Source organism: Passer montanus, unplaced genomic scaffold, assembly GCF_014805655.1.
Source record: "Passer montanus isolate IOZ18808 unplaced genomic scaffold, ASM1480565v1 scaffold85, whole genome shotgun sequence".
NCBI lineage: Eukaryota > Metazoa > Chordata > Aves > Passeriformes > Passeridae > Passer > Passer montanus.
The window spans coordinates 1,237,435-1,253,712 of record NW_024373812.1 but is presented as its reverse complement, the minus strand read 5'-3'; the positions used below and the strand labels follow the sequence as shown (position 1 = coordinate 1,253,712).

Sequence of the window (16,278 nt, the reverse complement as noted above, 5' to 3'; positions counted from 1 at the left end):
CACTTATGGGACACCTGGGGTCTGTGTCCCTATGCCTGTCATACCTGCATGGGTGCAGGTGTAAGGCTAAGTCTGCCATCATCATTGTGTGGTGACTTAATCACTTTACAAACTTCCTGAATCAATCTTGCAAGCTCTTGTGAAGGAGGCCTTCGCAGGGAGTCTGTGTCAGCAGAGTGGCAAAGCCATTTGCTCAGACTTTCCCAGGCTCTGCTGTTTTCTGTGGTGGCCAGAAGCTCCCAGCCCATCTCCCAGGCTAACGCTCTCATTTTCCTTCCAGACTGATCAGCCAGTGCAGCATGTAGAAACATGGAAGGATTCTAAGGACAAAAAGCCAGCCAAATTGTTCAGTCCTGCAAAAATTACTAAGCAGAAGTTCATTTCTTATCACATGTAGTTTATTCATCCATAACTCTGCTTGGAACAAATATAATCTTCTCTTGCCCTAATCTGGTGACCCCAAACCAAATTACATTTATTAACTATGAACAGGTAGGAGTTTACCTTGCGTTTAAGCTTTGCCATGAAAATTTATAAGGTCAAGAGAAACTGTGGATCTCTAATCAAATAGAAATTCCTTCAGAATATTCTCCCCACTACCATATTTCAAACACCCTTACTGCTGGCTTGGCTCAAAACCATTGTTAACCACCCAAGCTTAGTCTCCAATTATGCCTCTGTAAAGGAGCTCAGTGACCCCGATGGGTGAATCTCGTCTGCACAGCTGGAATTCAGAAACCCTACCCCTTCATTTAAGCCAAATTAACCAAACCCCCTTGGTTCATCATTCTTCTTCTCCCTGGCCCAGAAAGAGCCTCCACAAAAACACAGAAAGTCATTCTTACCTCCATTCTGCGAAGAGGCACCAGATCCAGGAATTGTGGTGAACCAGGAGAAAGAAGAAATGGAAAAGACATCAGTGACACTTTATTACTCCCTCTGAGATGCATAAGTCAAGATTTTCATGCTAGGAAAAGTGTCTGATAACTGTAAGCTGTATGAAAAAAATGCACCTAAATTCTGTTCCTTTGTATCTTCTTGTGAGGAAGAAAAGTTGGTCAACACCAAACATTGTAAAGTGACAAAGAATGAGGAGGAGGAAGTGGATTGTTGATGGCAGTGCTAGCTGAAGTGGACTCTTGCACCATAAACCCACACTTTTACCCTGATCCTTTGGGTCCCATGTAACCTTTGTTTAAGCCACATGGATATCCATTACTTCAGGCAGCAGCTGTAACAAGTAGGTGAAGCCAGGGCTGGAGATGCAGCACTGGCACACAGCAGTGGCCCTGGCTTGGCATGCCACAGGGAGCTGGACAGTGCCAGCACAGGGAGGAAGCACTGGGCATCATCCAAGGGCCAGGGTACCTCTGCCCTTGGTACCCTGTGAGACGGGGCAAGGCCAAGGCAGAGTCCTTCTCATGTCTAGGGGGTAGTTCTCCTGCTGAGCAATGCAGCCTGGAGGAGTACAACTTCCACCAGCCCCAAGTACGTGTCCACCCCACTGCATTTGTAGGACACCCACTTGCCTGGGCTAAAGGCAGAAATGGGGATGGGAAATACAGCACCAAGTGCTGAGTACATTATGGAGCAGAGATTACTGGTAGGTTTCAATGCCCAGTGTAAGACAGGGCATGATTATTTTCTCAAGAAAGCAGAAGCTAAGACACAGAGAGATAAACAAGTACCTGCCTCATTAAAACCAGAACCAGGGCTACCATCCCATGTCCACTGTGATTCCTCTTTCCTCTTAACTAGATTCCCTTGTACATCCAAAGAGGGATGGGACAAGCTACCACCTTTCTCTCTGTACAACAAATGCTGTTAGTTAGCTGACAGAGGTATTTCTTCACTTTGGAAATTCATTTTCACATTTGGGAGACATCTCTGAGGGAAGAGATAACTTCAGGCAAGGCAGGGTACTACTCTGACAGCAACCACCCTGCTTTCTGGATGCCAACCCCTTGTGAAGCTGAACTGCTTGAAGCTATTTTCACTTTGCTGTTAAATGATACCAACGCTGGGTCATGGCCACAACTTCCTCCATATGGATGAACTTACCAAGTGTGCTTCTGGGACACAAAGTACAAGACAGCATCAAACATTCAGGAAATGACAGCTATGCCCGTCTCCGAAGTGTAAGAGTATATGAGGAAATAGCCTGATGGAGGATGTACTTGTACTCAATTTAGGCCCCCACACATTATCAGCTCTCCAAGGCTTCCTCTCTTCCACCACAGTATTCCACATCCCTTTCCTCTTCCCCAGCAGGAAAGGCAAAAAGAAATAATGGCCTCTTCCTTCCCTGTATACCTGAAATGCTGATGGTTGCTGCTGCTTTTGCGGCTCCAAAAGTTTTGCTGTGCTTGTTTGTGGCAAGACAGGTGAACAGGCCAGGTCGGGTGACGTACACTTGCAGTCTGGAATCAACCACTCTGTCCTTGACGCTTTCTGCTATCGACCCCACAGAAACCTAAAAGAGGGAAAGCCCAGTTCAGCAATATTTCCAACAAAGACACAAACTCGCAAACCAAGGAAAAAATCTAAGAGACGGAGTCCCAAGCATTTAAATTAGCAGAGGAAGATGTGGAGGGAGACAAAAGTGGCAGAGACCTAAAGCTTCTGGTGTTGCTGTGGCACTTTTATAGCCACTGACTTCACACACAGAAATAAATGTTAAAAGATCTCTCCTATTTCGCATTTCAGCAATACTTTTGCAACTAGGTTTCAGCTCAAGAGGGTCATAGTCACAATTGGGTTTATGTAATTGAGCTGGCTAATTACTGCAGGGCTTCTTGTAGTAGATTTTTTGACTCTTCATACCTTAGGAAGGAACAGCACAGGACGACTTTGTGAACATCCACAACACAGAGGAAGAAAAGAAAGTAGTTTGGAAGTCACTGATTCTGGATTAGTGTAACCACTGCAATACTCTGAAAGCAGTCATGAGTATAGAAAGTGCTCTGGCTCCAACACTTCAGCAAAGTATCTGGTAGATTTTCTTATCTTGCAACTAGAAATATGGAAGGGGATGAAAATATGATGATTTTGGCCAGCTTTTATCCCAGATCAGTAATTCACAGTTAAATGAGCTTAAAGCCTAATGATTTTGGCCAGTTGGCCTTGATTTACCATCAAGCTTTTCCTGGCAACATGGCATTCATTAAAGTAGGAGAGCATGGTACATACAGAGTCTGTCTTGCAAAGGCAGTAGGAAGGACAGCATAGCCTGCTTTAACCTTCATACTGATAAGAAGCATCAAATATAATTCAAGTGAGGTATGTTGCCTGTGGACCCCCTAGGTGTGACCTGACTCTAAGGACATTGCAGATTGTCACCCTGGATTCACCCCAGCAAAGCACTCTACCTACACGTGTGACTAAGACAGAAATATCAATCTGATCTCCCTGCAGGTCAATAAAAATGTGCTTTCAATGAGACCTTTCAGTGAAATGAAATACCCATGGGTATTGAGAGCAATAATTGAAAAAGCAAGAGTGTTGTAACATGTCTTGTAAGGAGATTGGATTCTCTATGAAAAGAAAATGTTGAAAAATATATTTGTTTTGACTCTCTCAGAGTCAGCTTGGACTTGTGGTGAGAGAATGTTCATGGGAAGAAATCACTAAATAATCAGACCAACACAGTTTATAAGTACTGCACCAGGTATATCAGCCACTGTGCAAATGAGGGGACCAGGCCTTATATTTGGTCTTATAACATGAAATCAGTTCAAGAGGGTGGGAGCCCAGGGGATATTTTTTCACAGATATGTCTTTTGTTACAGAGCTGCTCAAATTTAATTTTAGAATCCTTGTCTCTCCAGAAACCACTCAGCATTGAAATGGTGCAGGGACCTTCTCAGTGGGAAGGAGGTATTTCCTATAGACCCCCCACCCCGCCTTCCAGCATCGTGGTGGGATAGGTGGCTGCTTGCCCTGAGCAGCTTGTGCTAATCCAGTCTTCTCCCCCTGCTGGCTCCTCAGGCCTCAGATGTACCACATCTGACAGCACTGGACTGTGCCTGCTGAGCACAGATAACTGGGATTGCTCCTTTCAGCTTGGGACACAGGAGGAAGAGGTTGCTCAAGTAACTGCAAGAAGCACAGGCAGTATGCACCAGGTACAGTGGAAAATCACAGGCAGTGGTGCACATCCACACTGGCCATCTGCCGGTTGCTCAAGTAACTGCAAGAAGCACAGGCAGTACGCACCAGGTACAGTGGAAAATCACTGGCAGTGGTGCCTAGGACTTCCACACTGGCCATCTGCTGTTTCCTTTACTGAAAACTTCAAGATGTTCCCTTGTGTTAATTGATTCCCTTGCCTTTTCAAACACATTTCCTGAGATTTTGTTTCTAGGAGTTCTCTTTTTAGCCTTTAAAACATCACCTCAGCTACCAGGAAATTAGAGACCTCTTCATATCTTCACACCTGGCTCATTTATTCCTGGATATGTGGAAAACTACATTATAAGGTCCATGATACCCTGTGGTGCATAGCAGGAGAAAAATGAATTGTGTTTCTAAATAGGCCAGGCAGCTGCTGCACAGAGGAGTTTCCATCCTCCTCTTCCAGGGAAGCTCAATAAGCTCAGCAAACTACTGTTCTTTGAACCCCAGGACAATTACAGGTTGGTGTTCAGAAACCATAATGCCACAGGCATGCTGCTTCTTCAAATGACTCATCCTTGCTGTGAAACAACCCTCAAATTCACCGTGTCCCGTCCACTGGCTTCCTGCTGACTCTCCCAGAGACAGGCTCTCATTAAGGTTTCCTTGCCATATTTAAAGTGAGGCAATCAGGAGCACTACCCTCCTGGGACTGGGCTATGCCTTTCAGACAGGAATGAGGCAGAGCAGATATGACCGGCAGTGGCCCAGGTAGGGGCTGAGCATCATCTCGTGTAGCTCAGCTCTCTGTGGGACTCACTCACTGGGATCTCATCAGAGCACAGGTCTGTGCTCTGGAAATATATTGGTCTTTCCAGGTACCTCAGAATCCTGCAAAAGGTTTCATTCCCAGTGGGGAAGAAGTGTTAAATAAACACTTGCAGTTTTCTCAAACTAAATATTGTCAGAAACCACCAAGAACCCATGGATCTCAGCAGAGGCTGATCTCATCCCTTTTCTGCTCTGCCTAGCAACACTGAAGGAATATAGAACATTAGCCCTAATCAGACTGGAGGACACCATAAGATATAGAGGAGGCAAGGAAGGCAAGACAGCCTGTAGAGTAGCCATGGGGTCTTAATAATGTATTTTAATGTGTGGAGAGAAGAGATACAAACCAGGATGGTGATAACCCCCTCAAGTAAGAGTCAAGTGATTTATTGATCCTCTGGACCAGCAAGTCCACAGGAATGGTCAGGATCAGCCTGTGCTCAGAAGGACTCAGGGCTGACAGGCGGTCCATGAGAAAGAGCAGAGGGAAATTGCCAGCCTGCACTCAGCAGACACTCTACCTGCCTCCACAGAATCATGCCCTGGAGCTCACATCCTTTAAAAAGCTGTCAAAATACCAGAGAGAGTATAAAACATGATCACCTTAAACACATGAAAACTGGAGGGAAGCTATGGCAGGCTTGGGCTGCAGTGCTGCCATCACTGTGGTTCCCTGCTCACTCCCACACAGGCAATACTAGGCATCAAGCAGGTTTTCTCTTCACAGAAATGAAGGCATTGCAACAGCCTACACACAGGCATGAAAGCCAGGCAAATTGAAAAGCAAGAACCCATATTAAGTGGTCAGGATTATTAGACCACAGAAGCTTTCCTATGAGACACAGTGGATTTGCATCCCTTGGTGCCTGCCACTGAAGAGGGTGTGCCTTTCTTAAGAACATGCTTCTGCCCAGGGATAAATTCATGACATATTTCACATCACCTATGTCAGCCTAGAAAATTTCAGATCTATTATCTTCTTCAAATATGCTGTGCATAATGTGGTTCCACAGGTATTTGACCTCAAAACAGTTTGCTCTATCTTACTCCTTGGTTTATGGTACTTTGTAAAATATCCATTTTTGCCTCGTTATTGTTACCACATTATTAAAAAAGGAAAGGAAAGATAGCTGCAGTGACAGACACAATGAAGACCTAGAAATTCTTGGAGGATGATTGGAAGGGTGTAAAGCTCCCTTCATCTTGGACTTTTCAGATCCTAACAAATGAAGTCATACAACACCCTTGTATGACTGACCCTGGATAAGGGGGACAATGTTTTTCCAGAGAAAACTGAAGCAGAGAGATGAGCTGTACTCAACCAGTTTGAAAAACAAGGTGCTAAGTTATGAAGGAATAGAAACCACAGGTGCTGACTAGCAGCCCTTCCAGATGATAGCAGTCCTCCAGGGCCAAAAGGATGAAAAAGAGGCACTTACAGCTTTCCCATTTTCCAACCAGGTGACAGTAGGGACTGGAAGGCCGGTTGCTGTGCACCGCAATGTCACCATGGACCCAAAGGTGATGTTTTGGGATTCAGGAGCCTTCAGGATTCTGGCAAACACTGTAAGAGAGGACAAAGGTGCTAGTTGAATGACAATGTAAAGCTGAGGCTGGTGTCGACATGGGGATACTCCCTCCCCAGCGGGTCTTGATGTAAGTCACAGTTCCATGAATAAGAGTACAGCATAGAACAGGTTTCCCAGTAAGTGACATTCTTGGGAGACACATGAGGAGGAGAAGAAAAATATTTAGTGTGGTTACATTCTGCACTTTACAAACCCAAAGTTTACCTCTGGAAATTTCTGTATCAAGTCCCAAGCCTCAGAGGTTATGTACAAGAAAACCAAGAGGAAACTCTTCAGTAGAAAGCAGATGGAACAGCTTACAACAAAAAAAGCAGCAAGTTACCATGCTGCCCTGCCCAGGTTGACCTGTGAAACTTTGTCCAAACCATTAAGGACCGTCAGTGTGGACATGTGCTGTGATGGGTAAGGGTCAGATAAACATCTCATTCTGATTGCAGTGATTAAGGCTTGCCACGGAGTGCTGCAAACACTGGCATTTTCCATGCAACAACAAGCTGCCCTGAGGGGCAACTGTCTAACATCAAGCATCAAGGTATGAGAGAGCGGCCGGCAAAAACTTTAGGAAGACGAGATTGCAGTAGAAAAGTAGATTTTTAAAATGTTTTTTTATTTCTACGGCTCTTGCTTCTTTTGTGGAAATATGGTTACTGGGCACTTTGCAGATAAGCAAAGTAAGCATTCCCTTCACCCACCCTCCTTCTGTCGTTTTTGGCCGGGGGGGGGGATGGACTGGGGGGATTGTGGTGGGGAGGAAGCGGGAGGACTGTTAGCCAGAAATAACAACTGAAGTATTTTTGCTGAAATCTTATTTTGATCCAGAAACACAACCCTGATGGTCTTAACAAGCTGTACTTGGACCACATAGAGAAAAGCAGAGAAGAGAAACTTCCCACCTGGAACATTTGAGTTTTGACCTAAAATTTTTAATGGAAACACCAGAATGTCTGTATGGAAGCAAGCTCAAAAGCTCTGCCATTTCTTACTCAAATTTCTCATGCCTAGTGAGTAACACCTTCTAGACCACACAGTAATGTCTAAAAATCTCCATCAGAAACTTTAATAAGTAGGGAAGTTTCTCTTGGAGTTGTCAGAAAAGCCTGAAATCTTATTTGCCACTTTCATCTATTGTTTCTCTTTATCAACATACCTCACCATGCCAATATCTTCTGTTTGGTCTGCTCAGAGTTAGAACATCTAGGTGTTCTAATAGTGTCCCCACTATTTGGGATGGGAATGCTTTGTCTGCAAAATTTCAGCTGAACTGAAAAAAAGCATATGTTTTCCACACAGTCCTTCCACCCAGTTCTGAACTGGTATGCAGCTGAGATTTGTTTTGACAAAGAGCCTAAAAACAGCTTTTGCTCATAGACAAGTAGCAGTAGGAGTTAATTTCAGCATGGAAGCCGTTTTGCCTTTCAATAAACTCTTGGGCAGGGGCATTTTGGAAGATCAAGTTTAATGTCAGTTAAGTGAAAATGGTGCAAGGAGAAATATTATTTTGAGTTTCTTAATTCATCTGTGTGCTTCAAGCAATCCCTGTCTCTGCTCAGTGCCACCTGCCTAAAGTTAAAGCAGAGCAGCATCACGCTTCTGCACCCCCTTACCCCTCAGCGAGGCAGCAGGTATGAAGTAATTATCAAAGCTGCAGTCACTGGCCAGAAACTTTTCTCATGAATAATAAGTAAAATGAAACCTTTGTCTGAAGTTTCAGTTCAGGCCATTAACACCAGATGGTTGTGAACTCGGACCCAAGTTTTGCAGGCTAAGCTCATAATTATTTTTATACTTCATTTGGAGAAATACTAAACTTTGGGGCCTGTCCTCTGGCAGCAGTTATGTTCACATGGCTCCAGCTGAAGCCAGCACGTTAGCTTCCAGGGTTGGAACATGGCCCTTAGTGCTTCTCTTGTGCTGCCCAGTATGCTGCTGGGACCCTTGCCCACCTGACGCTGCTCTCTGACTCTGCTGCTCAGATCCTGCCCAGTTAAATTAATACCAAAGTTACAAATTCCAGCACCCAGTTAGCTGATGCTGGACGGTGGAACATATGTCCTCCTCTATACTAGCTGCTCTCCCAAAATCCACTAGGATCTTTCAGCCAGGAAGAAAGAAGGCACACTTTAAAAATGGCAATAGCAAACACAGGGTGCAAAGCCAGAGTAAGCTCACTAATGCCTGGCATGGTGCCTATGGGGAGGTCGGAAAGCTGCATTCCTCTTCGCAGGATCCATCCATTAGCACTGATCACTACACCTGCTTTAGTAGCCCAGTACTGCTAGGTAAGCAGCTGTCTACCACCATAACTAAGGTGAAACATCAGGCCATTCTTAAAATCCTAAAACACCAAATACAGGGAGCAACAGCTCCTAAACCTTCACAGGTTTCTGGTGCCAAGTACTGCAGGGAGGGACGGCTACATAACATTTGGTCTATAAGGAACTAAGCTGATTTCCAAAGTGTGGAAGAATTGAAATTCCTTCTATCCCCAGTGCTATCATGCATTTTTCAAGATCTTCAAAACTGAAGTTACAGATTTAATTCTTTAACATTTCAGATACTTGCATTTGCATGTTTTCAAATATTTTACTTAAAATTTAGCTATACCTTAAGTATGTAGCTGTAGATGGTATTACTGGAATAAATCAGAAGGGGGAGGGATTAAATTATTTTATTTTTAAATGAGACATTTCCTGGCACAAGAGCCAGATTTTCCTGGTCGTAACAGGTTTTGGAGCATGGCTGATTGGTCGATCCAGGGACATATTTTCCAAAGGGCTCTTAATCATTCTGGAAAACAGTATTTAAAAAAAAGTATCATCTGTTTCTCAACCACATAATCTATGGGTAGATGATCACACTGGCACTGCTGTCAGACTTAAGTGCTGTGGGAAAGTCAGGAGGGCTTGCATAAGTGCAGCTAGTGTCACCATCCACCTGTGCAAAGCAGGGCGAGAACACCAGGATGAGCTCAGGGTCCATTTTGGCAACTGCTTGAGCAACAAAACCTGTCCTGTATCTAAATGGCAGAACACAGACTCCTCAACTATTATTTTTCTGTCCCCTCCCTCTTCTCCCCCACCCCCCAATTCCACAAGTGAAGAAAAGAGGCAAAGGCAATTAAGAAATTACAAATCTGCTGCTAGTGTAGGTGGCAGGAAGAGGTGGGTGAAAGGCAAGAGGAAGGATCAGGATATAGCAATAAATGTTTGTAAAATTCATATTTTTGGTGGGCTCAGGACCTTGTCTTGTTCTCAGTTTTCCTCTGAGTGAAAATTTCCAACAATCAGTTGATTTCTAATTTCCATTACTTGTCTGCCTTTTTCCACATCCTCCTGAATGTGGATTTTCCCTTTGCTTGTTTAACTACATTACCATTACAAGGTTAACAATATTCACATCAATACCCCTGGGCTCTCTGCACTGGATTCACCCACAGGCATGCCAAAAAAGCAATTAGGGAAAGTGGGCAAAGACGGCTTTATTTATTTATTTATTTTAGTGGAAAATAAAACAGAGGAGATGTAAATGAAATCCAGAGAGCTAAAAGCCAAGACAGCACGTCAAATTTCACTCCCAAGCCCCTTAATAAATGTATTTTTTTACAGTCTTGGTAAATGATGGTCTGTGCACTGCAGGGCTTGCTAGGAGGTATCTGTACCATGGCCAGCTGCTCTCATTTCTAAGAACTACGTAACATCATCCAGTCCAAACAGTAGGGCTTTAATTCAGTCACAAAATTTTTATACTATAAAAAGATTAAAGCAGCATGCCTTCCCCCCTGCCTCCACATTGAATGGCTAACTCTTTCCAGGTGACTTTTTTTCCCCATTGCCTTTGCCTGAGCTATGTTTCATTTCCTAGATTTGGGATCTGGTCCTGCAGTCCTGGTAGATGCTTGCCCTCAGTTGGGCTAAGGCCTGTTTTTTTGTTAAAGAAGGCTGGATTTGGCCAGTCACAACCAGACAACTGTGTAGGTGGCCTGGGGCTATGCTGCTGCTTTGGGGAAAGGACAAAGTGATGCTGTTTGGTTTTTGTTTTTTACTTTATATATTCTCTGTATTTTTCACACATATATTTGTAGCTCTGTAGCTTATTGTACTAGTGGCTGATTTTCCCATTATTTTTCCATGACATTTCCCTAGGCAGAAAAACAAAAGAACTTCCAGACCTCCAAGCCCTGGGAGGTGCAGGGCCCCTCTGCTGTCTTGGTTCCTCCCGGGAACCAAGGCCTACAACAACTCTTTGGGACACATTTCATGGACAAAGCCCAGCCAGTGCCGAGGGGGACTCCAGAGAAGGGGCTTGACCTGGGTGGTGGGGGGCGATTACATCACTACTTGCCCTCCTAATTGGTGCCTTTTATCAACTATGCTAATTTCCTGAAACGTACAAAAAATGTACTCATCCTTGGGAGTGTGGGACATCTTTCCATAACTGCACCCGAAGGCCTTCAAATAAAGATCCACTCTTATATTACCGCCTTACTAAAATGATCTCAAGTTTCATTTCCAAGTTGGGAAAAAGGCAACACCAGGCCCAGTAAAACACTAGCTTTGGGGTGTGGGGTAGGTTAGTTTTTATCCAGAGGCCACAGTTGCTTTGGTGAACCTTGTATTTAAGAGAATATGAGCAACACTTTCCCATGTATGTGAATTAACTTAGCTTGTCAACATCCACAGGTGTTCATATCCACACGTTTTTTGTCAGAGTCCTGACATACTGTAAAGCATCTGCTTCCCCAGTAGTCCATAGCAAGATAAGGCCACCAGGAGCTAAATTTGTTTTAGCAACCACCTGGCAACATTCCCTTTCCACTGCAGCCAAAGCCTGCCCTCATACATGAGCCAGACCCCATGTGTCCATCCTCCAGATCTGATATCTCAACCCACCTCGCTTTCCACAACTGCTTTGTATTTATCAATGAAACATGGCCTTTTGGGTGACTGAAACCAAGTCTTATGCATTTTTTTTCAGCTAAGCTGTAGAATACAGTGTGTAAATGCAAATCTTGCATGCACAATGCATTTTCCTTTGCATCCAGTGTTGTGTTGATATCCAATGTGTCTACACTGCTGCCGGAACTGGTAAACCACATATTGTCTTGAAAGGTTACCAGATACAAATATCCTGGCAAAGACTTTGCACTGTGCAAAATTCATGTGTAAGTACTTAGCTAAATTGCAAGCATTTTTTGTTTGTGTTTGCCAGTGTTCCTATAGACCTTTTGTACCTGAAGCATGAAGGTCAGAATTATTTCTTGTCTGCAGAAGTGTCTCTGGGCTTAGACTTTGCTTACTAAGCCATAGAAAAAACATTTCTGCTTGGTAGCTATATGCTCTGAAGAACCATGAACTTGTGCCACTATGATTTTTGCTAGTGAGACGTCCATTTTTCTAACTTCCCATTCAGATTCATTCAGAACCATTCACTCTTCCTGACAAGCCTAAACCAGGCAGCCAAGGAGAGGAAAAAAATAGAGGGACTACCATTTCCTTCCTGCTGGTGAGAGATGAGTCTGACAAATACATTTTTAAATACATAGAAACCTGCAGCATTTGTGTTTTCTAACATTACCTGCATTAAAAGAATTCTTGAAATACCAGTGCCAAGAACAGGCCACACACCATGCTCATGGATCAGCAGTCGCAGAGACAGTCATGCCAAGCTGTGGGCAGTAGCTAATCACATTCCAAGAGCCAGGGCTGACCAGACAAGGTACAGTCTCTGCAGCTGACATGACAGAACTTGGAGACATCCCAACTTGGAGACATCAGTCTTGGACTGACTGCGGGCAGCAGCTAATCACATTCCAAGAGCCAGGGCTGACCAGACAAGGTGCAGTCTCTGCAGCTGACATGACAGAACTGAATCCCACCTTGGAGAACAAACATATTCTCCAGCAAGGACGAAGAGACAAGGAGTTAATCATTCCTCTCACAGCAGCAGCAGCAACAGCAGCAGCAGGTTCTGAGTGTGGCTTAGCACTTCCCAAATGGGGATGAGTTAACAATTAAATTCCAAGATAACTGCAAGGTCAGTTTCACTTTGATCTCCAAGTATTTCTTACCTAGGCTGCAGCACTTATCTTTTTTTGTAAGCCTATCAAGTAAATAAAAGAGGAGCAAAACAGCTCCAGCAAAGCTGATATGAGACTCTTCCATTTATCTCTATCAAATTGCTTACCTATTTTATTTAATCTAGGTACAAACATGCTCATTGCTAGAGAACCGTGTGTTATCAAAACAAAAAAAAAGTACACACACAGTGCAGGAAATCCACGTATCTTTTTTTGTAAGCCTATCAAGTAAATAAAAGAGGAGCAAAACATCTCCAGCAAAGCTGATATGAGACTCTTCCATTTATCTCTATCAAATTGCTTACCTATTTTATTTAATCTAGGTACAAACATGCTCATTGCTAGAGAACCATGTGTATACAAGTTATCAAAACAAAAAAAAAGTACACATACAGTGCAGGAAATCCACAAAATCAATGTATTATTTCTCAAGGGACAGCACTATTATGTATGGGGTCCAAAAGAGCAAGGTGAGGAAGAGCTTTACACAAGCTCTAAGCAAGCAGTACTTCATCATCCATTGACCTGCACACTGTTATTGTGATAACCCAGGAGGATAAGCCTTCAATGCATCTGAAGTATCTGCATTTTTTACACAATGGCAAGATGCAAGTTCTTCTGACTCCTGATATATTAGTTAGGACATTTGGGCCTTGTCATAGTCCTTAAAGCGTCATGCAGCACAGGTTAGACTCCACAGCAATACATAGACACTCAGCTTGGATCCTGAGGCTATGAGATGGGCACCAGGGACAATTCAAGATCTGTGTGAAAGGAAGATGCAGCAAAGCACAACAACTCCATCCTGAATCATATGCCTTCAGATTCAAAGCTCTAGTGTCTGATATAAAAGAAATTTTTTTTAGCAAGGCATTATTTTTCAAGCTAACTTTATTTTAGGGTGGACTCCTAGATTTATGGGTGGTAAGGTTATTTGCTTTAGTAGAAGGTTCATGTGATGGTAAACATATCAGCCACTAACTTCTCAGCTGTGGAAGACTTTGCACTGCATGTAGATGTTTCTGGAATCCTAAAAGGAGACACCACAAATACGCAAAGATGTAATAACCAGGAGTAAAATGTAAATAGATAGCTTATATCCTGTGTAACTATATAAAACCTGTTCTGTACAAGAGTTCATCTCTATATACAGAACAAACACTAGATTCAAGGACAAGTGAGGATAATGCGTTCAAATTACTTCCCAAGGAAATGAATGAGGAAATTCTTTTCATGTCATTACTGGTCTTATATATGTGTTTGGTTTCTCTGAAGGAAAGACTCTTTCAAACATCCCCATGCTCTGTCTTGTCTACAGTACAGTCATATCAGGTGCATTTATCTCTGCCTCTACCCACTACTGAATCTGAAATTGGAAAGTTCCCAGCCTCCCAAAGTCAAGGAGAGATTCCTTTGCTAGTTCCACTCATGATCACGACCTGTCATGACTGCTGCTGAGGCTACCAGTCTGTGTGCAGGTATTGAAATCACGGCTATGCGCAAGTCTCCCTCTCCCCCTCCCACTTTAAGGAATTGAGCAAGCAATTATGGGAAATCACTGGGATACCCAAAAATGAGATAATTCTTGCATCATCCTGACATCTGGTCTCCACCACTGGTATTAGCAATGCCATAAATTTAATTACATGTCATGTGAAAAGTACTTCCTTTCATCTACTTTAAAGTGCTGCTAGCAGTAGCTGCTAGGCTGTTCCTAGGTTTGGGGACAGCAAGGAGCCTGTTCCCTGATCACCTTATCCATCACACATGCTTGATTTTTAGTGTTGAAAACTCATCTAGCTCCTCCTACAACAGAGATCCATCTTTTTTTCCAAATTCTCAATTCGCTGTTTGATATACCCTTTTTGTGAGAGTCTATGAGGGGCTCCAGCCACTTCAGAATGCTTGTCTCAGTTTGCTCTGGTTGCCTCTATCTGATGGCTATGGATATTCTCTATCCTCCACTCCCTTCATTGTTCTGAGGGAAGCTCGTGCTTTCTAGCTAGCCAATGGTTTACAAGAGAGAGGGATTTTTAACTGCCATAGCATTTTTCTCTTAAAATCACAATTCATGCAGTGATGTGAGAAGGTCATAAATTTTTCAAATGCCTTCCAAAGGTCTTTGTTAGGGGAAAGAGGTTTTTGTGAAAGGAAATAGCAGGCTCAAATGCTTTTTAAAAAGAATTTTGTGTATGTGCCTTGTTTGAAGCCACATTGCAGCTTCTCATTGCAAGAGGCCACCCTGTGATAATGACTCAAAGGCAGCATGAACTTCATGCCAATGTCACAGCACAGCAAACCTTGGGAGTAAATTGAATATCTCACGCGTACTTGTCATTTGTTGAAGGTCTGAGGCTGTTTTCTTCCTCTAGCAGCTTGCCCTGTTACCCTGTAATTAGGGCTATGATTGGTTCTGCAGTATCTCAGAGCCTTGGGACGACTCTGGGGAGTGCCACAGGTAGGAGGAGATTTAATGAGATATTCTGGGTTTTCAGTTACGCCCATGCCACCGCACTGAGGTCAGTCAAATACTTTGGTATAATTACAGGCAAACTTGTAATGCTTCCTCCCCATAAATCTTTTGTAATGTTTAAAATCAAACTGCTGTATTCAGTCTTTACTGTCATAGGACAATGCCTGCAGGTACATATTGCCGGCAGCAACACAAACAGGAAAGGCATCCTTTCCCAGAGTTTCTGCCTCTGCTCAAGGCCAAGCCAAAGACTCTTCTTCAGTATTGGTATTAGAATTTCCATGAGGAAATTTCATCCAATACTTTAATTAAGAACTTCAAACTTCCTTGTCAGTTTGCTATTTGGCAATTCACCTGACCCAAAACACTCTGCCTCAAAAGATAATAGAGATAAAAATTTTGATTTCACACTGAAATCTAATTTGTGGGAAATGCAAGGCAACAGTGCCAATTGGCTGCTTCAGCAGTCTCTTGGTATCTCCCTTTCCTACATCATCTATGCCAAGTGCAGACAAGTCGACACAAAAGTGTAAAAAAACTTTTTGGATAGCATATCAGGAGTTAGCTTTCGTTCGAAATATAGACCACCTGTGGAATGTGGTCTATTCAAATTGATAGAATTTTCTGCACATGTTTTTATTCCTATTACTTGAGTTTTTATGTGACTTGCTAGCCTGTTGATTTATCTGTGATGCAAATTTATCCCAAGACTATGTAAGATGTCCAAAAAACAGCTGAAAGAAGTTAGTTCTTTACACTTCACAGGTATAGTCTCTTAACTGAGTAGCAATGGCATTGCTTTCTATTGTCAACTAGTCTGCCATCCCCTCATTGGCACAAGAATTAGACTACATGATTAAAATAAAAATCTAGACCAAATCTGGCAAGTCCTTTCTTTTGAAGGGATGGTTCTCCAAGGAAAATCTTCCTATTTTTAAGGCTAAGGCAGTTTTCAGAAGTGGCTTACAGGGGAACATTTTTGTGGCCAGTGGCAGGGTATTATTTTAGTAGCTAGTAATAAGCAACAAAATGTGGCCAGGAAAAGACATCTATCTACCAGAGCTGGAACGCAAAACCAAACATCTAAGTCAGGGGAGTGTAAGGAGATTTGCTTCTACCATTGTTTTAATTTGATTGTTTTATGTGCTGCCACATAGTAGCACAGTATGAAGTGGAGCAGCAACACTTCAGTGGAG

At 43.1% G+C, this 16,278-nt stretch overlaps 1 protein-coding gene across 2 annotated transcripts in view; it reads right to left on the bottom strand.

The window, feature by feature from the left end:
* The window catches only part of MUSK (muscle associated receptor tyrosine kinase), a 58,517-nt gene that overhangs the window by 25,977 nt on the left and 16,262 nt on the right, over positions 1-16,278 (bottom strand). For both annotated transcript variants that reach the window (XM_039733260.1, XM_039733261.1), the window contains exons 6-8: positions 6,384-6,508; positions 2,314-2,473; positions 846-852 (exon numbers count right to left, since the gene is read on the bottom strand). In XM_039733260.1, coding sequence (XP_039589194.1) covers positions 846-852; positions 2,314-2,473; positions 6,384-6,508 — 292 coding nt within the window. The remainder of the gene's footprint in view (positions 1-845; positions 853-2,313; positions 2,474-6,383; positions 6,509-16,278) is intronic.